Source organism: Malania oleifera, chromosome 7 (assembly GCF_029873635.1).
Source record: "Malania oleifera isolate guangnan ecotype guangnan chromosome 7, ASM2987363v1, whole genome shotgun sequence".
NCBI lineage: Eukaryota > Viridiplantae > Streptophyta > Magnoliopsida > Santalales > Ximeniaceae > Malania > Malania oleifera.
The window spans coordinates 15,859,203-15,881,859 of NC_080423.1; the positions used below are offsets into that span (position 1 = coordinate 15,859,203).

Below are 22,657 nucleotides of genomic sequence, written 5' to 3' on the forward strand. Positions count from 1 at the left end.
AAGAAACCTCCTCCTATTAATTGGAGAAAACATCAAAATACTAGCAGAGTTAGAAAAATATTTTTGGAATACAAAATAGGTGTATAGGTCTCAAGAGATACCTGGGAGCAGCAAGAGACTGGGAGAGGGGTTCGAAAGGGGTCGTGAGTCGGCTAGGGCTCCGACGAAGCCTAAGCTGTCCGACGAGAAGGGCGAAGAAGGCTGGGAACAACGGGAGATTGGGAAAGAGGTTCGACGGGGGTTGCGAGTCTGCTAGGGCTCCGACGAAGCTTGAGATGTCCAGTGACCAGGGCGTACAAGGCCAGGAGTAGCGGGAGATTGGGAGAAAGGTTCAACGGGAGCAGGAGGGGAGGAGCCAGCTGGAGCAGGAGGGAGAAGTGAGGAGTAGGGGAAAGTGTGGGAAAATATGCCGCGGAAAGGGATTAGAGTTTTTGGGCATTAGACTACTACTCTCCTTTATTTAAAAAAAAAAAAAGAAGAAGTTAACATAGCATTAGTGACGGTCCACAATTCGTCACTAATAATGGACTAATAGTGATGAATGTCAAAATTCCTCACTAATACTCAGAACTTAAAATTTTTTTCTTTTTTAAAAAAAGGATGTATTAGTTACTGTTCTTAAATTTGTCACTAATAAAGGACCAATAGTGACGAATTTACAAATTTGTCACTAATACTTTGAACTTAAATTTTTTTTTTTAATTTTTTTTAAAGAAGAAGTATTAGTGACGGTTCTCAAATCCTTCACTAATAAGAAACCAATAGTGACGAATTTAAAAATTCGTCACTAATACTCTGAACTTATTTATTTATTTTTTTTAAAAAGGAAGTATTAGTGATGGTTCTCAAATCCGTCACTAATAAGGGATCAATAGTGATGAATTTGTAAATTCGTCACTAATACTCTGAACTTAAAATTTTTTCTTTTTTTTTTAAAAAGAAGTATTAGTGACGGTTCTTAAATCCGTCACTAATAAGGGACCAATAGTGATGAATTTACAAACTCGTCACTAATACTCTGAACTTAAAATTTTTTTTTTTATTTTAAAAAATAGTAGTGACGATTATTTAATCGTCACTAATGTTTATCTTTTAGTGACGGATTTAATTCATCACTAATACCACATAAATCGTCACTAATATTTTCCCACGATAATTTATGCGCGAAAAATGTTTTCGCGTGATATTTTCCAATTTTCAGTGATGAAACTATTAGTGACGAAATTGAATTTGTCACTAATAATACCTTATTAGTAACGGTTACTAAAACCGTTACTAATACCCTACTATTTGTGACGAATTTGAATCCTTCACTAATAATTTCGCCACTAAAAACCAGTTTTTTTTTATAGTGGATGATGTTTCGACTTTGTTTTGGGCTCATCACCTAGGCTTAGACCAGCCTTCGGGCCGCACAACCCGTACCATGGGGGAAGTAAATGACATTAGTCACATGCAGGGAGTTGTCTTATATGCATATCTATGGACTTATGTAGATGGTGTTAAATATTTACTGAATTGGTTTATAGTGTGGAAAGGAAAAAGGATATTTTCAACTGCATGGAATGACTATATGTTTTTAAATGATATTTTTGATTAAATGAGGATCTGGTTATTTTTAGTATACACTAAAATTCATGCTGGCCACACACTGGTTTTAACTTAGTTTTCCCTTACTAAGAAGTTTCTCACCCCAATATACAATCATCTTTTGAGGACCATCTCGGGATTGAACTTAGTGAGTTCCGGGGCTGGGCGGTAGCTAGTTTTATTTGTGAAGGTCTGTAAGATGTTTTATGGGTTTTAGTTATATTTAAAGTACCTGGTTATGTTTTATGGTTGTTGGGACTGGGTTGACTTTGTACTGTACTATTGTTTGTAATAAGGATATTGGGAGACTTCTATGTATTTTAGAAGTTTATAACTTTGGTATTATATTTTGGAGAATGTATTAATTTTTTCACTGTAATTATATTATGAATATGGTATCAGTTACACAGACGTTACTTAAGTAGCACCCTGGGTCCCACGTGGTGGGTCGGGGCGTTACATGTGGCTATCTCAAGAAAGGTATATTGAGAAGGTGCTAAAAAGATTTAATATGAGTAAAGCAAAACCAGTAAGTTGTCCACTTGCAGGACATCAAGCTTACTTCCAAGCAATATCTTACAAGTGAAAATGATAAAGAAGAAATGAAGAAAGTGTCTTACTCTTTAGCAGTGGGTAGCTTAATGTACACCATGATATGCACAAGACCTGATATTGCTCATGTAGTTGGAGTAGTCAGTCAATTCCTTTATAGTACTGGAAAAGAACATTGGGAAGCCGTAAAGTGGATTTTTAGGTATCTAAGAGGTACTTATCATTTATGTTTATGTTTTGGTCATGAAAAACCTGTGTTGGAAGGTTATACAAATGCATACATGGTCGGTGACATTGATTCCAAAAAGTCTACTTCAGGATACCTGATGACATTTTTAGGGGGAGTAGTGTCATGACAATCGAAGTTACAAAAATGTTTTGCATTGTCCACTACTGAGGCAAAGTACATTGCCATCATTGAAGCAAGTAAAGAGCTTCTATGGATGGAAAAAGTTTTTGGAGGAATTTGGCCTTAAGCAAGAGAAGTATGTTCTCTACTGTGATAGTCAAAGTGTTATTCATCTTAACAAGAATCCAAGTTTTCATTCAAAGTTGAAGCATATTGATTTTCGATATCATTGGCTTCATAAGGTGTTGGAGTCAAAGTAGCTAAGCATAGAGAAGATCCATACTGATGACAATGCATCAGACACGAGGACTAAGACAACATCCAAGTCAAAGCTCGAAACTTATAGAACCGCAATAGGTTTGGTGGAACTCTCCACATGAGTCAGGTGGGGGGAGATTTATTGGGCCCTGCATCATTTAATAAAAGGAGGAAGCCAATGTCAAAATTGGCTGAAGGTGGTTAGCAGCAGTTGGGCATGCCTTACATGGAAGAGGAGCCAATGTCAAAATTAGCTGCAATTTTTCGGTGGTCAAAATTCCACCCACCTCTTTGAAAAAGAAGGGAAATTGATTTTTGGAGGGAATTGGGCTACGGTGATCTCCTCCTATAAAAGGAGCACTTTCTCTCCGTTGTGCATATACAAAGAGAGTAAGAGTGAAGACACAATAATTGTGAGTGTACTGTGAGTGTGAATTAAGGTGAGTGAGTTAAGTGTGTTATAATTCTCATCATCTTTCACTGTATACTCATATATATAGTGAAGTTACTCCTTTCTTGTGGACGTAGGCTAATTTGGCTGAACCACGTAAATCTTGTGTGTTATTTGATCTTGGGCGTAATTCATATCCCAACAATTTGAAATTCGATCCACAATCCTCCTTTTTGATACCAACCTCACTGCCAATCTTGGTTGCTCTTTGAATAGCCCATCCCTGTGGTTTTTTCTGAATTTGAAGTAATATTAAAACAAGAGAAATCCACTATTAGAGTCCCACTAAAATTAATTCCATAATTTTTACACATGATAATTGTATTTGACTATGTGGTGGCTAGTTGACACTGGAAAAGTTAGGTAGCAGTGATAATTGGGACAAAATAAAGTAACCAAAGGATTAGGGGAATTGATATTTGTGCGGTTGTATTGGACTTTGTATATGCGTTCATCAATTTAATTTGGTAGCTAATTTTTTTTTTTTTTTTCCTCTGCAAACTTTTTACAGACTTTAAAAGGAAAATTTGATGCTTCTCTCTCTCTCTCTCTCTCTCAATAACTATTTGTTTTTATTTTTTAAACCAAACATATATTATCAATCTAAGTTACTTTAATATAAAAAAAAATTGTTTATTAATTAATTGGATACAAATATACAATTTAGTATAAAATTTCTTACACAAAAAAGTATTGATATAAAATTATTTAAAAGAAAAATGAATATCTAATAATTAAGTGCTTCCAAAGGCAACCTTACTTACTTATAACTTGGTAAATATAAATACTTCAAAAATATTATTGTATGTTTAATCCATTTCAAATAGCCTCAACCTTTTTTTTTTTTTTTTTTTTGTTTTTCAAATTTATACTATTTTTTTTTCGCGCCTTTAATACTTTGTTATTCTACCATCACTTTTTAAAGTCTTTAATAACTTTCTTACACACTGCAAAAACTACAAAAAAATTTCTTACAAATTTATCTACGTTTCATCATTTATTCTAAAAATAATTTACATTTTTTGCTTAACCCTATTGTCTATCTTGTTGATTCTAAAAGACACACTCATATTCAAAGATGATCAATGAGTAATTGAATCAATGTAAGTAAACCACTTTTCATTCACCTGTCGCCATAAAAAAAATAAATGATCACAATTGAGTACCTACAAAGATAAACAAGACAGTGCTTAGAGGACCCAAGATGTACTCGATCTAGGTGAGCACTTGGATACCTGAGTTAGAGGAGAGAAAAGATCTTATAATTGCAATTCTAAATTTGAAAAAAAAAATGTTACCTAACCAAACTATCTCCCTACCTCTATAACAAGAAATAATTAGATTGTATGAAATCATTGAATTTTGATTAGTACTTCTAAATTGATGTTTGAGTCGATGTTTCCACAATAACCTAAAGTTGCATTCCTGTACAACATATTTTACGTTTGGAGGTATGTAGCCCGAATCATAGGATGGAGTTAAAAGCATTGAATATTAGATGAAAGACTAGTCATAGGATGGAGTTGAAATATTTTTATAATTATTTATTTTAATTTATTTTTAATTGTTATTAGAATTAAATTAATAATGCAATATTAATTAGATTAATAATTTTTGTAACCCCGGCTAATAAATGAGATAATAAATAAACTAATTAATATTTTGAAAACTTACATAAATAGAATGATTAATTGTTTGTAACATCCTCATAAATTTATAATTTAATTATTGTTGTCACCAAGGATAATTGACTTAATCTCTTTGTTATCACTAATTGAATTGATAAATTCTATAATTATTAGTAATAATGTTATCACTAATTAAATTAATAAATTCCATAATTATTAGTATTTGACTATGTGGTGACTGGTCAACACTAGACAAGTTAGGTAACAGTGATAATTGGGACAAAATAAAGTAACCAAAGAATTAGGGGAATTGATGTTTGCACCGTTGTATTGAATTTTGTATATGCATTCATCAATTTAATTTGGTAGCTAATTTTTCTTTTTTTTTTTTCCCTCTTCAAACTTTTTATAGACTTTAAAAGGAAAATTTGATGCTTCTCTCTCTCTCTCTCTCTCTCTCTCTCTCTCTCAATAACTATTTGTTTTTATTTTTTAAACCAAACATATATTATCAATCTAAGTTACTTTAATATAAAAAAAATTTATTTATTAATTAATTGGATACAAACATGCAATTCAATGTAAAATTTCTTACACAAAAAAGTATTTATATAAAATTATTTATAAGAAAAGTGAATATCTAATAAATAAGTGCTTCCAAACGCAACCTTACTTACTCATAACTTGGTAAATATAAACACTTCAAAAATATTATTGTATCTTTAATGCATTTCAATGAATTTATATGCTTAAAAATACTCTCCATTAATAATTGAAATATAATTTTGGGAACCACTATTTTTCTTTTAATTATTATTAGAAAGTGAATTAAAGACGTAATAATAATTGAATTAATAATTTTTGTAACCCTTGTTAATAAATGAAATAATTCATTGAAATAATAAATAAAATAATTAATATTTTGAAAATCCACATAAATAGAATGATTAATAGTTTGAAATGTCCTCATAAATTTAAAAATTTTAATCATTATAACCACTAATGATAATTAAATTAATCTCTTTTCTATCACTAATTGAATTAATAAATTTTATTATTATTAATAATAATGATTTATTAATTTTTTTAAAACTATAATTAAATTAATTTTTGAGATAATAAATAAAATAATTAATATGTTAAACCCATCCTGTGAATAAATTTGGAGTTCCCTCAAAATTTCGAAAAGTAATATATTTTTTTAATTGTCAAGATTACTTAAAGTAATGTTTTTTTTATAATCAAAACTAAAAATTAAATTAATAAATCGTGTAATTACCAATAAAAATAAATTATAATCAAACATGATTAATAGTTATAGGACACGTTAATTGAATTACTACTAATTATCATAAAATTTAAATTAAAAATTTAAAATATGTTTCAAAAGATGGATAGTTTTTGAAAACCGATTCTCTATTTTTTTACAAACGAAAAACATCTGTACAAATATGAAAAGTCCGTCAAAAGATTGATGGTATACTATTTTTCACAAATAAAAAAATAAAAAAATAAATATAAAAGTAAAGAAGTGTAGAGCATAAATATTTCTTATCATGGGCTGATTATGGCTATTTCGTCATATGAAAAAACCTCTAAATAGTGAAATAGTGAGTTTCATTAGATTATATATGGTTCTTGATACATAAGATTGATTGATTGATAGGGTTTGATCGGAGGACCATGCCCTCCCAACGAAGCTAAATTTTTTTCCATGAAGAAAGATTTTCCTCGACTGGAGTATAACCCTGTTAATTTTCAATTTCTTGAAATAAAATATGAGCCCTATATCATTAAAATTAACATTAAAAAATATTTTTTTTAATGAAATTTAAATTTAATTTTTTATAAAGAAATATAAAAAATAGGACCGTTCACAGTTCACTGGGGCTTAAAACAGCTGCTGGCGGGAGTACAGCGTATACATACAAAAACGGGTTCTGTGCTGGATACAGTTCTGCCTGAGCTCTCACAGCTGGCTGCTTCTCCCCACACACTCTCTCTCATTAAAAAGCGTCACAGCTCTCAATGCGTTAATTGTACAAGAGTTGCGGGGAGCCTTCCACATCGCTCCTCCCCTCACACCTCATGGCTCTCTCTCTCTCTCTCTCTCTCTCTCTGCTGGTATTTTGCCATCATTAAATTTAAATGCGAGGAAGCACTAACATGCATGAGCCCTTAAGGGTCTGTTTGCCAGCACCACCCCACCCTTCGCTCGTTTCTTCCATCAGTTCCATGCACCCCCATAATCATAATCATGGACAAATACTTCCACGTGATTCTTGTTATGCCCGATCAGACATTTACTTTGCAACCCACTAATCCCTCTATTTTTGTTTTTGTTTTTTTAAGGTCCACCACAGAAACAATGTGTCTTGTGGCCCACACCTAACCCCCACCTTCACTCTCCCACGTCCCCTATATATCTGCACCTTCTGCCCTTAAACCCCCACCACATCTCTCACTCTCAGTCGCTCTCTCTCTCTCTGATTTTACAAAGGAAATTAATGGAGTTGGAAATGATTTCAAAGGATTCGAGCTGGTGGGTCTTTACCCTCCCGGCCTTCCTTGGATCAGAAAACCTACTCGACGGCTACGTTTTGCTGTCTCTCTTACTCGCCGCCTTCTCTCTTCCTATTCTCGCATGGGCTCTCTCTCCCGGCGGGACTGCCTGGAAAAACGGCAGGAACCGCCGTGGCCCAGTCCCCATTCCAGGACCTCGAGGTCTCCCCATCTTCGGGAGCCTCTTCTCCCTGGCTCGAGGCTTGGCTCACCGCAGCCTCGCCGTCACCGCCTCCGCCCTCTCCGCCACCCACCTCATGGCCTTCAGCCTCGGCTCCACGCCTGTAGTGGTGGCGTCCGACCCCACCACCGCCCATGAAATCCTAACCTCCCCCCACTTCGCTGACCGCCCCCTCAAACAATCCGCAAAGACCCTCAAATTTGCCCGCGCCATCGGCTTCGCCCCCAACGGCTCCTACTGGCGCCTCCTCAGACGAATAGCTTCCTCCCACCTCTTCGCACCCCGGCGCATTGCAGCTCACGAGGCCGGGCGTCAGCTAGACTGCGCCGCCATGCTGCACAGCATAGCAAACGAACAGGCCTCGCTGGGGGTCGTGCACCTGAGGAAGCATCTCCAAGGCGCCGCCCTGAACAACATCATGGGAAGCGTCTTCGGGAAAAGGTACGACGTCGTTTCGAAAGACAGCTGTGGAGAGCTCGAGGAGCTCAGAGAAATGGTGAAAGAAGGGTTTGAGCTGCTGGGTGCTTTCAACTGGTCCGATTACATTCCCTGGCTGAGCAATTTCTACGACCCTCGTCGCATTAATGAACGCTGCAAGGCTCTCGTTCCCCGAGTCACCAAACTCGTCCGATCCATCATCGAAGAACACCGAGTCGCCAGTGAGCTGAAAAAGCTCTCCGACGTTGCCGATTTCGTGGACGTTTTGCTCTCCCTCGACGGCGAGGAGAAGCTCCAAGAAGACGACATGGTTGCTGTGCTATGGGTACGTATGTTGTGTGATTATTTTATATGTTATGTTTATAAAATGAAGTGCCAAGTTAACTCGCTGAGTTCGCACTCGCAGGAGATGATTTTCCGAGGGACGGACACAACAGCGCTTCTAACCGAGTGGGTGATGGCGGAATTGGTATTACACCCGAGGGTTCAAGAGAAGCTGCGGAACGAAGTTGATGGGGCGGCGAGGGAAGGCGGTCTGACGGACGCTGTGGTGGCGAGGCTGCCCTACCTGCAGGCGGTGGTGAAGGAGACGCTGAGGGTGCACCCGCCGGGGCCGCTGCTGTCGTGGGCCAGGCTGTCCACGTCGGACGTCAAGCTAAGCAACGGCATGGTGATCCCCGCCGGCACGACCGCGATGGTAAACATGTGGGCCATCACGCACGACGAGCGCGTGTGGGAGGACGCGCTGAAGTTCAGGCCGGAGAGGTTCGTGGCGGCGGAGGGCGGCGCCGACGTGGACGTCCGGGGCGGGGATATGAGGCTGGCGCCGTTCGGGGCAGGTCGGCGAGTCTGCCCGGGAAAGAACCTGGGGATGGCGACGGTGAGCCTGTGGGTGGCCAAGCTGGTGCACCATTGCAAGTGGGTCCAGGATGAGGCTAACCCGATTGATCTCGGGGAGCTCCTGAAGCTGTCATGCGAAATGAAAACTCCTCTGTCGGCGGTGGCCGTGCTGAGGAATTAAAACGGTGCCGTTTTTCTTAGTGTGGGGGGGGGGGGGGGGGTTGTCATTAGTGCTAGGTAAACTAAGTATGGTTAATTATGGGGGGTGGATTTGGGTACGTAAGTATGGTTATAGTAAACTGTTTTGTGGGGCTTATGGTGAATGTTATGGTTCTTAGTTTTTGTGAAAATGGATACGTGGGTTGACCCATGTATATCCTAGTATTTTGGTTTTGTGTTTGGGGATGCGTGTGAGTTGAAGCATTGGGGATATAAAAAAAAGTGGGGGTGGAGTGGGAGACGACTTAGGGTGATCGATGGAGTCAGGGCTCCAGTTTTGAGAAGGTATTGTAAGCTTGGACTTCCGGCCGATCATTTTGTGTGCGCCTTCATTAAAATCATTAATGTCTCTTTTCAATGTCTAATTAATGTCTCTCTCTCGTGGTGTTAAAACGCCCACAGCTTGTGTTCTTTCCAGTTTCCGCATTATATCATGATCAGGAAAAAGTTATACTTATATATACTTTGACAAAAATAATTATTAAGACAGGGTTTATTTTGTTTCTTTTTGAACACTACTAAATGCATTTGTGAGACAAATCTACTAACAAAGTTTTTGCAGCAGTATTTGAAGACTACTCCGAGTAACTTTTGTATCTTAAACTAGATATTATTTGGCTTAAGGATCCTAATCAAAATAAAGACTACTCAAACTTTCTATGGAGCTAGAAGTACTGAAATGTGATTTAATATAAAGGAAAAATGAAGAAACTTGCAAGTTAAATTAATTCCAATATTCTGCATAAATCTTGCTTTTATTTTGAATTTTCATAATCACTTTGGAAACAAGAGCTTAAACTCTATTATAACTTAACAAAAGGAAATAATCATTTTCCATCATTAGCATTTTCGTTTGGAAGTATGAATTTCGGGCCTTAAATTTAAATTTAGCTCGATTTAAATAAATTTTAATATAATTTTATGTTATATTTTTTAAATTTTATACAAATTCAAATTCAAAGTATATACAAATATGGGGATTTTTCAAAAAATATTTCCTTATTTGAAAGCATGAATTTGAGACCTTAAGTAAATTTACATAAATTTTAATATAATCTTATATTATGTTTGATTCAAATTCAAAGTCCTCCAAATATAAAGTACGGGTGTTTTCAAACCATTTTCATTACCAAAATTTATAACTTCTGATTTTCAAGATCACCCTGGATCTTAAAGGTCCCATCAACTTAGCTTTCAGACACCATTTCATATCAATTGATTTTGTACGAATTGGATTCCCAAAGTAATTTTCATCTGAAAACAGTCAAGTTTGATTTCTAAAACCATTAATCTTTTCATCAACTTGGGTACCATTTTCTGCGAAATCAACCATGTGCTTGTGGTAACCACTTGATGTTTTTCTCACCGATCAAACAACATCCTCTCTCTCTCTCTCTCTCTCTCTCTCTCTCTCAACAAGGGACAGTAACCAGTTGATTTTGGGTCTATCACACACACACACACACACACTCTCTCTCTCTCTCTGTCTCTCTCCCCCAACAAGGGACAGTAACCCAGTTGATTTTGGGTCTACCACACTAGGATACTAAAATAAGCTTCGCTTAATTCTAATATGGTTTGACTACGTACCACAATTCTCAAAAAAATTAGTGAAACATATTTCAAATTCCAACCATGTTATTCGGACCATCTAATTGCCACCAAAACCACGTATCAAACATGAAACATACCACCTAAGATATGAATCATTCCTTCTTAAACCTCTTCCAATATTTAAATTTAATGAAGATGTGTTTTTTCCAAAAAAAAAAAAGCCTTTTCGTCTAAGCTTAATATATATTAGTGAGCAGCAACTTAATCTAAAATTTGAACTCGTTAGATCTTAGGATCAGTCAAGTATATAAACATCCATCTTCTACTCTATTTTATTTCAAAATTGGACAAGTTGTCAATAATCTCCCCCTCATGCTTGCCTAGAGTTATGAACCAATATTAATTCTGATACAACTTGTTAGGACTTAGAGTCTTCTCGTGTAGGCTTGATATATATTAATGAGCACTAAGTTGACCTAAAATTTTAAGTCATTAGGTATTGAACTAATCATGTATAAAAATGCACACCCTCTACTCCAATTTTTTCAATGTACAAACTCACTAGTAGTATTAAACTTGATATTCATTGTGTTTCTTGATCAAGTACATGAAATTTTTTTTATGTACATGAATTCATGTAACTAGATAAATAAGTTACATTAAAAATATTAACTTTGCATTTGGGAGTATGAGTTTTGAGTCTTGAATTTGGATTCGAATGGATTCAAATAAGTTTTAATAGAAATTTATATTATATCAAATTTAAATCCACACAAATTCAAAGTCAAAACCTCTCTCAAACATAAAATAAATATAATTAATGTCTATACATGTAATCTATGTAAAACCTATAAATAATCATTTACTTATGCTTTCACCACTTCTTTTCACCTATATTGTATATTCTATTTTCAACCAAATAAATAAATAAATCACAGCCAGATATAACCAAAATATCTTAAAAGTATGAACAAGACTGGCCCGTCAAAGGAAAAATCTATGCCAACACGAAAGGTCAGGCCCTTGGTTTGTACCCACAGAAAAATATATAAGTTAGCCCCGACAGTACGTAGGTCAATTGAGAATGACTTAACCTGCTGTGTTTGGACACAGTTTCTTCTTCAAAAATCAGAAACAACAACCATCTATATATATATATATATATATACGACTCACATCTGGATCTGGGCTGCAGGTTGCCCATGCTGCAAGTAAGATATCACAGTTTTTGATACCTCACTGCACTTCGTATGGTTCATTATATGTATATATATATATATATATATATATGTACTCCATACTCATAATATATGTTTAGAGAGAGAGAGAGAGAGAGAGAGAGAGAGAGAGAATGGGAAGCTGGCCATGGAGGAGAAGAAGTGGAATGGAAAAAGGCAGAGCTCGAGAATCGAAAAGGAACCAGACCACGTGAAAATGGGTTAATTATTTACTGCGCCACTGATCGATGCCTTCCCAAATTCAATTCCCTCATCAGTTAGCTTCGAGAAAGGACGTTCTCTCTCTCCCCTCTCCCCCCCCCCAAAAAAAAAAAAAAAAAACAGACCTTTACCTCTCAACTACAAAGCAAATAAGAAAAAAAACAGGAAAGAAAGAAAAAAACACCAATTGCACGCATTATCAAATTAAGTTCACGCTGAGAGAGAAAGACAAAGAATTTACTGCATATTAATTGCGTCACGACAAATATATCTAGAGAGAGAGAGAGAAAGAGATTGAGTTCGTAATTATATACTGCATGCAGATGATCATTACAGGTAAAGAAAGGTGAGCTCGGTACGTACAGGTGAAAAACCCAGCCATGTATATATATATATATGGAGGCAGCTAGGATAGCTGCAGGTCCTTGGATGTTGATATCAGAATGCTTAGTGTGGCGTTTTACTCATTTCGTCAGTACATATACTCTGCTCATCGATCAGCCATCAGAAAGGAGCATAGAGGTAGCGGACTCTGATCCCAGCTGATGGTCTCTGCATGCAGTGATCTATGATGCATGTGGAGCTTTACGTACGTTTATTTTTTATTTTTTAAAAAGTGTTTGTAGTGACCTATTAGTTACGTATTTTAGGAAGACATTAGTAACGAAAATAATAATCGTTATTAACAATGCATTATTAGTAACGATTTTATTTTCATCACTAATATGTTGGTCACTAAAAGTAAGATTCCCACTCAAATTATTGTGTAAAAATATTAGCAACAATATATTGACTATTCTGATGGTTAGAAAAAATGTCACTAAAAACCTTATGCAAAAAACTCGTTCCTTCGCGCAAAAATCTCAAATCTCCCACACTTCATAGCCCCCCTTGAACAGAACCCCTCTTCCCCCCTACACAGACTCGCTCCTCCTTGATTGTCGTCAAGTCTACTGCAAGCTACTTGTTGTGGGTGAATCGTTGGAGGTAGAGGAGTCGTCGAAGTCCGCCGCCACAACCCATTGCCACCGTGTTGAAAACTAAATTTGACTGAATTTGGAGATGGCCGGCAGCCCACCGTTGTTGACATTGGAGATTGGCAGACAACCTACTCCACCTATCAGCCCACCTCCGATGAAGTTTAACTCTCACCATTATTGATTATATTGTTGTATGATTTATTATAAATAGGTGTGTGTATGTGTTGTGAAAGTGTGGTGTGTTGAGAGTATAAAGCCAGTGAGCGAGAGAGAGAGTTCTGTTTTTGAAGTTCTTTGTATTTTTTAGATTGAAATATATTCGTGTGTATTTGATTCTCGCTGAGTTTCAGTCATAACTAGTGACTGAGCGTTCTCCTCCACCCATAAGTGGTATTAGAGCGTCCAGGAACGCTGAAATCCGCTAAAAAGAGGCAAACAAAGAAAAAATCCGATTTTCTCCCAGTTTTGAAGTTGCCCAAAATTCAAAATTGAGCCTACCATTGTATAATTAGACTCAAGACGATTCCAACAGTGAAAACCACGTCTCAAACGGACACCGAGAGACTCTACACACACTCACATGCGCCTCCAACGAAGACAACACCCTTCCCACGCACCGCACACTCTGACGAAGATTCTGGAGGATGGCGACACGTGCCCACACGCGTCTTCTTCACCTGATTAGCAAGATCCGACCCGGACAGCGACCCGCGTCCCGACTCGCTTCCGAACGGCGCCCAGCAGTCGACACGCGGCATGCGCAGAGCACGCCACGGGGCCTAACGGGAACATTAGTGTCGTTAAACGGCCGTTAAGTTAAACCGGTTAGTTTAAAAATTCACCAAAATTTCCTATAGCCGGTTCAGTGATTTTTGGACCGATTCTTTGCAACCCAAAACCGGTTCCTAAGATTTTTCAATCTTTTGAATACATTGGTGGCATCAGATTTACCAAAATCAACCCCTATCTCTCTATTTTTATATATTAAATGGCGAACGGTGCTGCCCAAGCGGTCATTCCAAAATTGACCCGGGAGAATTATGACAACTGGTCGATTCAAATGAGAGCCTTTTTAGGTGCTCAGGATGTCATAGACATTGTTAAAGATGGGTACAGAGAAAGCCTATCAAAAGAAGTCGAAGCAACTATGTCCGATGCTCAAAGAACACCCTTACGAGCCGATCGAAAGAAAGATTGTAAGGTGAAATCCATAATCTACCAAAGCCTTGATGAGGCCACATTTGAAATCATCGCCTTCGCCAAGACATCCAAAGAAGTTTGGGACTCTCTCCTTCGAACACACAAACACTACAAAAAATGAGATTATTAAAACCGTCAGTAATACTCACAAAACCATCAATACTAGTTTTAATGACGGTTCTACGAGTATTAGTGATGGTTTTCAATTTATCGCTATACCTGCCATTACTAATACTTATTAGTGACGAATATCGAAAACCGTCACTAATAATAGAGTATTAGTGACGGTTTAACCGCCACTACACGGTTTATATGCGTCGCTATTGCTACATTATTAGTGACGGTTTTATGTTCATCACTATTACTGCCTTAATAGTGACGGGTCCTAAACCGTCACTATTTTCTTAGTAATAGTGACAATATCCAAACTGTCACTATTACTAATTAGTGACGGTTTTATGTTCGTCACTATTACTGCATTAGTAGTGACGTGTTCTAAACCGTCACTATTTGTCTAGTAATAGTGACGGTTTTCAAACCGTCACTATTGCTCTTTAGTACCGTTACTTATGACTTTATTGACGGTTTTAAACCGTCACTAAAGACATAGTATTAGTGACGATTTTAAAACCGTCATTAATACTTAAATTGCACAATTAATACTAATGTGTATTTTTTTCCAATTATTAATTCCTGTAAAAATATGATTCAAATTAATTCCTGTAAAAACCATAATTGCAATTCAAATTTAAGTACAAATATATTATACAAATTCAAATTCAAATACAAATATATTATACAAATTCAAATTTAAATACACAACATTATAAAAATTCAAATTTAAATACATTTCATTTGTTCAGATAAAAAAAAAAAATGGAAAGCTGCATCATGACATCTTCCTGACGTTGTTACAGTTGTAAACCCTACAAATTAAGAAAGTTAAAAAAAATAGTGTACGATTTTTAAAAATAAATCACTACGTAGCACATATACAGGCATGAAAAATAAATCACATCAACATCATACTATAGAGGAGGAAATAATCCATCCCTCAATCAGTACACACCAATACAAAGAATGAAAAACACAACAACAATGCAAATTAGGCAGCGCACACTTGCACAAAGCAACACTATAGAACTTCAAAGGTTAAGTTCAAAAAGAAGTCACGACTACAGAATTCAGTATTCTAGGAGAAATCATAGATATACATATCCTCGAATAACTGCAGGCACTTAAGCAGCCGTGCCGACACTCAATAAACAATCTAATAGCAGGTCGAAGCATTTGCAAGTAGGGCTAGGTGATCATGTACACACACACAACATCATTACAGTGTCTTCACTTGACAACCAATTAGAAGAAGAATCAGAAACATTTATAAGTTGTCTTATGCTGAGATAATGCATTGAAGATGTATTTTGGACTACCACAACAACCTTGAGGCTTTGAAGGACATAATGTGAAATTTAGCGTCACTCCTAAAAATCTTTTTCCAAACAGAACTAGAGAGGAGTTTCTCAAGATGTATGCTGATATTCTAGAAAGTATATTTTTCTTTTCATTGTTCTCATTAGTTAATTACATTGATTCCAGGGCCCATATCTAAACAAACAAAGGACTCACCTGCAAAGAGTTTTAGGGGATGACAATGTATTGATTGTCAAATTTGCTAATAGAGAGATAGACCTCAGCACTTCGGTGACCTATTTTGGTAATTATTACACTGCCTACAGAAGTATTGCAAAGGAAGGAATTCTTGTAGGTTTACATCGTTATCGATTTTTTGGTGAGTTTTTCTTCTCCCATTCATTCATGTTTTTGGTTTGGTTTATTTTGAAAATTTATGTTGATCAAGTCTTTTAAAAAAAATGATTGATAATATGGGTTTTGAATTTTAAGCTTAATCTCGACTCAGTGGCAAGCGCCCTTAAAGTTTTGAACTAATCAATATAAAATATGGAATGAACCCCTTGGCTTTTCTATTATGTTATTTGGAATGAGGATTCTTCCATTTACTGAATTCTAAATTTTGGTTAGGAAAAGAAATAAACACAGTTACTTTCCTTTTTAATATATTTTATCCTTGCCGAGATGGGGATTCTTATTTTCCCCATCAACCTATTTGTCACTTTAAACTCAAGCTTGTCTCAATTAAGCTCGAGTTGATAATAAAGTAGTATTCAACACTTTACACTTTTATACGATATATATTTTTATATATATATATCACTTAAATAATATTAAAATAGTAAAAATATGAATGCTTAATTAGGCTCGCATATGCCATTACAAATCTTAAATTCAATTTGTCAAACTACTCAAGTAGAATCAAGATGAGTTGATTTCTAGCACAAATTGAGCATGGTTACACCCCTAGTTGCAGGTCAACAATGTAATCAAACCTTTAAAAAATGTAGGCGTGGAATTTTTTTGCATTGCAACTGATGGGCTGGTTTTTTACTAGGGTTCTCACGTTTGGTTGTAATGAATTTGAAGCACTTCAAGTGCTTTAGAATTAATTTACAAGAATTATGTAGATGCCACAGGAAATGAAAAATTGACAACTCGAATTACAGGATGAACTATAGAATCCTTTAGCCTCAGAAAGTAATGAATTCTTTGTTTGGAAATTCTAATTGTAGGGCATTGATGGCTCTAGAGTGGAGAAAGTTTTGGAATCAGTTCATATTGCTGCCAATAAGAACATTGTTCCTGGGGATGTGTCTGCAATGGTTCCTGGTGGCATCCGGATGGGTATCATATCTTCTTAGATCATATTGCTCCTATTGACTAGTAAAACACTTAAATTTTGTTGAAGTTTCTTGTTTGCTGGTGCTCTAGGAACCCCAGCTCTCACATCCAGGGGATTCATTGAGGAGGATTTTGCAGAAGTAGCCAAATTTTTTGATGCTACAGTGAAATTGGCTGTGAAGATCAAGACCGATACAAAAGGTTCTTAGTTCTTTTTTCAAGTTTTCAACATTGGACACGTTGAAATGTCATTATATCTGATGATATACAACAGAATGTCTTTTAGCCACCGTGCTTGAATTCTCACAAAACATTTTGAACTTCTACAAAACCAGGAACAAAGTTGAAGGATTTTGTGGCAAACATGCAGTCAGTTGTCCATATTCAATCCGATATTGCAAAGCTTCGGCACGATGTTGAGGAGTATGCTAAGCAATTTCCAACAATTGGTTTTGAGAAGGAGACAATTTCCAACATATATTGAGGAATCCTCAATTATTTTTTTTGGATTTGTAGTTTAACTTGAAAGTGAAATAGAAAATTTAAAAAAATATATAAAAATAGTGAGATTTTTAGCAAATATAATGACATATATTGCATTGAAACATTACTTATACTAATGTTATTCAAGTTAAATGTATTGCATGTATTAGTAAACATCTCATAAAAAAAAAGAATCATCAATATAACAATAGGATATAGCAATATAAGTATTTTATAATTTTTAGCTTTGCGTTGATAATGCAATATAAATAAGGTTCTAAAGTTCTAAAAAAAACTATTATGTTTGCCGCCTACCATATATGTATTATATTTTTAACTGCAAAATATGTTCATTATATTCTAAAATGACCAAATATCATATTAATAAACACTATTACAATATACATAAAATGAAAATTAAAACATTCTAAAATATGTCGATCTTACATTCCATCCTATGCTTTCTTTTGTAAGTCCTTATTATTATTATTATTATTATATGTGCGTGTGTCCATGTATTAGAGATGGGTCGAGTTGAACTAGTGATTTAGTACTCAATTCATAAACTAGTGCTAAAACCACCAATCGATCTCTAAACCATTCAAAATTGATTTTTTGGCTTGATTTGATTTGGATTAGAATTGTTACTGTGAATTGAACATTACAATGCAGCTATAAACTAACTTAAGGATAAAATTCAGTCTTCTGCACCTACATCGAGGAATCCTCAATTCTTTTTTATATTACATAATTATGTCCCATCTTACGAATCCCAATGTTAATTGTTCCAATCATCAATGATGAATATATACTATGGAATTGAGCTTCCAGCTGAAGAATTCAGTTACCTTTTCTTTCTTGTTTTGAAAAAAGAGAAATATCTTGAGAGAAGAATGTGCTAGAAGAAAACAGATGTAAGCAAATAAAGTAAACCAATCACATCAGATATCTGAACAAGCCATGTTGTCAAAACACCCTATGCACACCAAAATAAGAGGTAGGTCTGGGGCTCCGTAATGTGGTTTCTAAGAACACCACCTTAATAGGTAAATGGTTATGCAGAATCTCATTAAAAGTATAATTCCTTATGGCACAAGGTAATGAGTAAGTATGGTATTCATAGTAATGGGCGGGATAATAGGGGGAGTAGCATTGTTTCTCATGCAAGCTCCTGGAAATTTGTTTTGCAGGTTTCTCATTAAGAAAGAGAATTTACAATCATAACGCATCGATTTCAGAATTCTATTCTGCCGGAGGTATCGTGTCAAGGGGCTTCCATTTTTTCTGGAGTCTCAATGAGAAAGAGACAAATAAGCTCACTTGCTTGCTCATTGTTCTAATTCTTTCAATCCAAATAGGAGGGGGGATGCTAGGCTGGACTCTTTGGGGTACTTTTATTCAAAGTATTTTTTTTGTCCATCTTACTACATCTCTTAGCCCTGGTCCTTTCTACCTGAACAAAGTAGTGTAAAAGACTCTTTCAGGATTCAAGCTTTCATTTAGACATTGTTTCAATGGAGTTAATATGATGACTTGGTTCAGAATATAGGAGGTCCTTCAAACCTCTAAGGCCAGATGTTTGCGTCGTGAAGTGTTTAGAGGAAAATGAGACTAATCATCATTTATTTTTGCCTTGTTGGGCGGCAATATTTTTGTGGAACAATCTATTTTCCTGTTTGGTGAGGGTTTGGGTGGCACCAATTACACTTCATGAGTGGTGCACTAATTGTCATTTATTTTTGGTCTTGCATTGTTGGATAGTTTAGTATTTGCTATTTTATGGACAATATGGCTTGAATGTAATGCTAGAACTTTTAGAGACCCTAAGAACCACCCTATCCCCCAGGCAAAAACCAGGGGGAGTTTGATTTCAGAGAAAGCTAAATTTTTGGCTAACTTTTGGGCTCACTGTTTTGGGAATTTTGAGGGTCTTTCACTGTTCGATGTCCACGGGGACTGGAAGGCAGCGGTCATGTAAATCCTTTGTATTTTCTATTTTATGGCTTTTGGTTTTGTTTTGGAGGATGCCTAATCCTCTTTCTATGTAATTGTCTTTTTCTTGCTTCAATGAAAACAACTACTAGCATAACACAACACATACACGAGGAGAAAGAGAAAGAGTTGTATGTGGAATTATAGTCTGCAGCAGATTGTTGATGTCAACTCTATTAAGAATGGCCATCCACAAAATGCTTTAGATATTTAAGGAGCATTGCCTTTCCAAACTCAATTAGCAAGAGGAAAAGAATGGGAAGTCTTGGTTACATGGGAATAAAAGGATTCACAAGAAAAACCCCACAAGCATCCTAACACTGCATCCTAAGACCCCCAAAATGAGAATTGACGGAAATATGACAAACTTAAGGAGTCAGGAGAGCTCTTTTGTCCCAATCCGAAAAACTTAGGAATCAGGAGAGCTCCTTTGTCTCCTTATATCTTTTAGATTCCTATGAAAATAAAAATCACAAGAAACAATAGTACTATCAATGATGAGAAGAGATTAAAGAATGTGCCTCAATATGCAAGGTAAGATGAAAAAGTAGAAGCAAAAGCAACCGAAAAACAGACTTCCTCAAGCCAATGGTCCTTACAAAAACGAACCTTTCAACTATCTCTCATTTTATAAGTCATACAAGGTAAGAAGAAATGATTTACTTGGAAAATGAACTTCTGCATGCTTTCATGAGAAACCCTAGCTGTAATATAACACCCAATCCATTCTCTTGCGAACCAAAATCACTTTTAATAACTACCCTTTAAATGAAATGGAAAAACAATTATCCAATATTACATTCAATTCATAATAATTATCCCATATAAAGAAAAAATTACTATTAAATTTGTACAGAAATGTAATAATTTAAAAAGAAACTATTCATGTAAAAGTTTGTATTATTCCATTTAATATAGAATACGAAAGACAGCAATTCTCATGAAGTTTAGAAATAATTATTTTTTTATTCCTAATATAAAAATGTTTGTGTTGTGGGCTAACGTTATTTAGCTGAATGCCAGTATTTTTAAACACCCCTTCATTACTTGGTTGCCAATTTTGAGCTGCAGGTTGATATTTTGATCGCAGACACATTTTTATATTGCAAACAAGCATGATAATGTGGCACAAAACCCTAGAAATTGTCATTGCCAGCATCAAAAATCAGATTCTATTGCTGCAATTTGAGAGTTTTGTAAGTGAATTTGTTTCATTTCAGCAAGGCACTCTAGATTAAGGTGAATTGAAGATATTTCTTAAAAATTGGGAGTCAAGTCTATTGTTTTTGAAGGATTAGTTTGAGAAATTGTGGGCAAGTTTGTGAAGAACTTTTGGTGATATATGGTTGCAGTGTATACGAGTATAAATCCAGCAAACATGGGGACAAATAACTGGACAAAGAAATGATAAATCATTTATCATACCTTGGGCACAATTTCAAGCTTTTCCACATCTTTATCAAGATTAGAGGAATTGTTTTCAAAATCATTATTGATGGACAATGCCCTATGATTATGGTTTCTCTAAATGGAGTTGTTCGTATGCAACTTCATCCATAACCTCATCTAGAGCCTTATGAGATGTCTTGGATTGATGACACAACCTTAAATATTTATGAAAGATGTTTAGTTCCTATTCAAATGGGTGCCTACTTTGATAATGTTTGGTGTGATATCATACCTATAAAGATAGACCATGTACTCCTTGGTTCTCCTTGGTTGGATGATTTGGGTTTGATTCAAGGACATGAGAACACATGTCTTCTGCTATAAAGAAGATCACCTTAAAGCCTGCACTACCAACTAAACATGACAAAATCCTCATAGAGATACTTAACTTGAACACACTATAAGCAAGGAAATGAATGTGTTTGAAAACATCCACGGTTTCAAACATTCCCATTGTAGAGTTGTCATCGCCAATGAGTTCATTGTTGCCAACTCTCAATTTAAGTCTATGATGCTGCCAAAGGATCGTGATTTCCTGTATCATTCAACAGCTGGCTTTTGAAGAATTCAAATGTGCTTCTTAAGTCTGATCCTCCAACACTTAAAAATTCGAGGCCACATTTTTTCTAACTAGGGGAGAGTTGATGTAGGACAAGAAGCCAAACCTTGGGAAATAAAGAGCAATTATGTAATGGAACTTTTCTTATCCAAATTCCATAATCGACAAAACACACTTAGGCTGTTCAAAATAAAGAGCATATTATTTCAAGCACTAATAAAGAATTTGGAACAGCCATAACATTATACCAATAATTATTAAATATCTATTGATGTATTTTGCAAGTAAAAAAAAAGGATAAAGTATTTATTCTTATTGAAATCCTCATGCATTTTCTATTTCAATTAATTGTCACTAGCTTTTACATACCTTCTAATGAGAGGAGTCACCCGCATCATTTGGACGGGATTGGCGTAGGAATTGTTCCATCTGCACTTTCCAATCCTTCATGGTTTGCATCTCCACTTCCCAGTTCGAGATCTTTTTTTTCAATTGCTGGTTCTCCGTTTCCACTATTTGCACCCGGATAACCATCGCCTCCTCTCGAGCCTCGACGGCTCGACACTCTCGGTCAATATCAGCACGAGACGCTGCACTGAAAGAAGATGATGATGTTGGGGCGACGTATCCACTCCCAAGACCATTCAACCAGCCACCTGATTGTTGCCCAAGCACTTGAGTGCAGATCTCGTCATCCGTCATCGGCTGATTGCCCTCTGCAATGGGTGCTTCGCACAGCTCAAGCATCCTTGCCTATTTTCAGTCATTAAAATGATGAAAATGAAGAAATAAGAATACAACTGATGTTTTGAATAACATAATGAACTAAATAATTTGCTTGACTTACATGTTTCATTTGTGCATCATGGCACCACTCCCCCGATGTCCTCTAATGTATTCTCCGATATAGATTCGGCCTCGACGCCAGGTCGTCAATGAAGGGATCACGCTACATTATCATATAAAATTTCATTAATATGAATTTAGTGGTGTCAATATAAATAACACTTGTCAATTGATGGTAAGATAGTTTCGTAGAAATTACCTTTCGATGATTGACAAACAATTTCGAGCCACCACAATACGTCATATCTAGTTTGCTACGATTCGCAACATTTTTCTCATAGATAGCCTACAAAATAGATGTAATCACTTCTTATTATTCACATAAATCTG

The 22,657-nt window shown here is 35.8% G+C and overlaps 2 protein-coding genes across 2 annotated transcripts; both read left to right on the forward strand.

Moving 5' to 3' along the window:
* Positions 1-6,900: 6,900 nt before the first annotated feature.
* LOC131160352 (cytochrome P450 78A7) lies at positions 6,901-9,433 on the forward strand. Its single transcript, XM_058115965.1, has 2 exons — positions 6,901-8,334; positions 8,416-9,433. Exons 1-2 carry the CDS (start codon positions 7,336-7,338, stop codon positions 9,028-9,030), a joined length of 1,614 nt encoding a protein of 537 aa, XP_057971948.1. The 5' UTR covers positions 6,901-7,335; the 3' UTR covers positions 9,031-9,433.
* A 4,714-nt stretch (positions 9,434-14,147) lies between these two features.
* Positions 14,148-17,482, forward strand: LOC131160764 (serine hydroxymethyltransferase, mitochondrial-like). Its single transcript, XM_058116647.1, has 4 exons — positions 14,148-14,237; positions 16,890-17,001; positions 17,089-17,199; positions 17,334-17,482. Exons 1-4 carry the CDS (start codon positions 14,148-14,150, stop codon positions 17,480-17,482), a joined length of 462 nt encoding a protein of 153 aa, XP_057972630.1.
* The last annotated feature ends 5,175 nt before the right edge of the window (positions 17,483-22,657 follow it).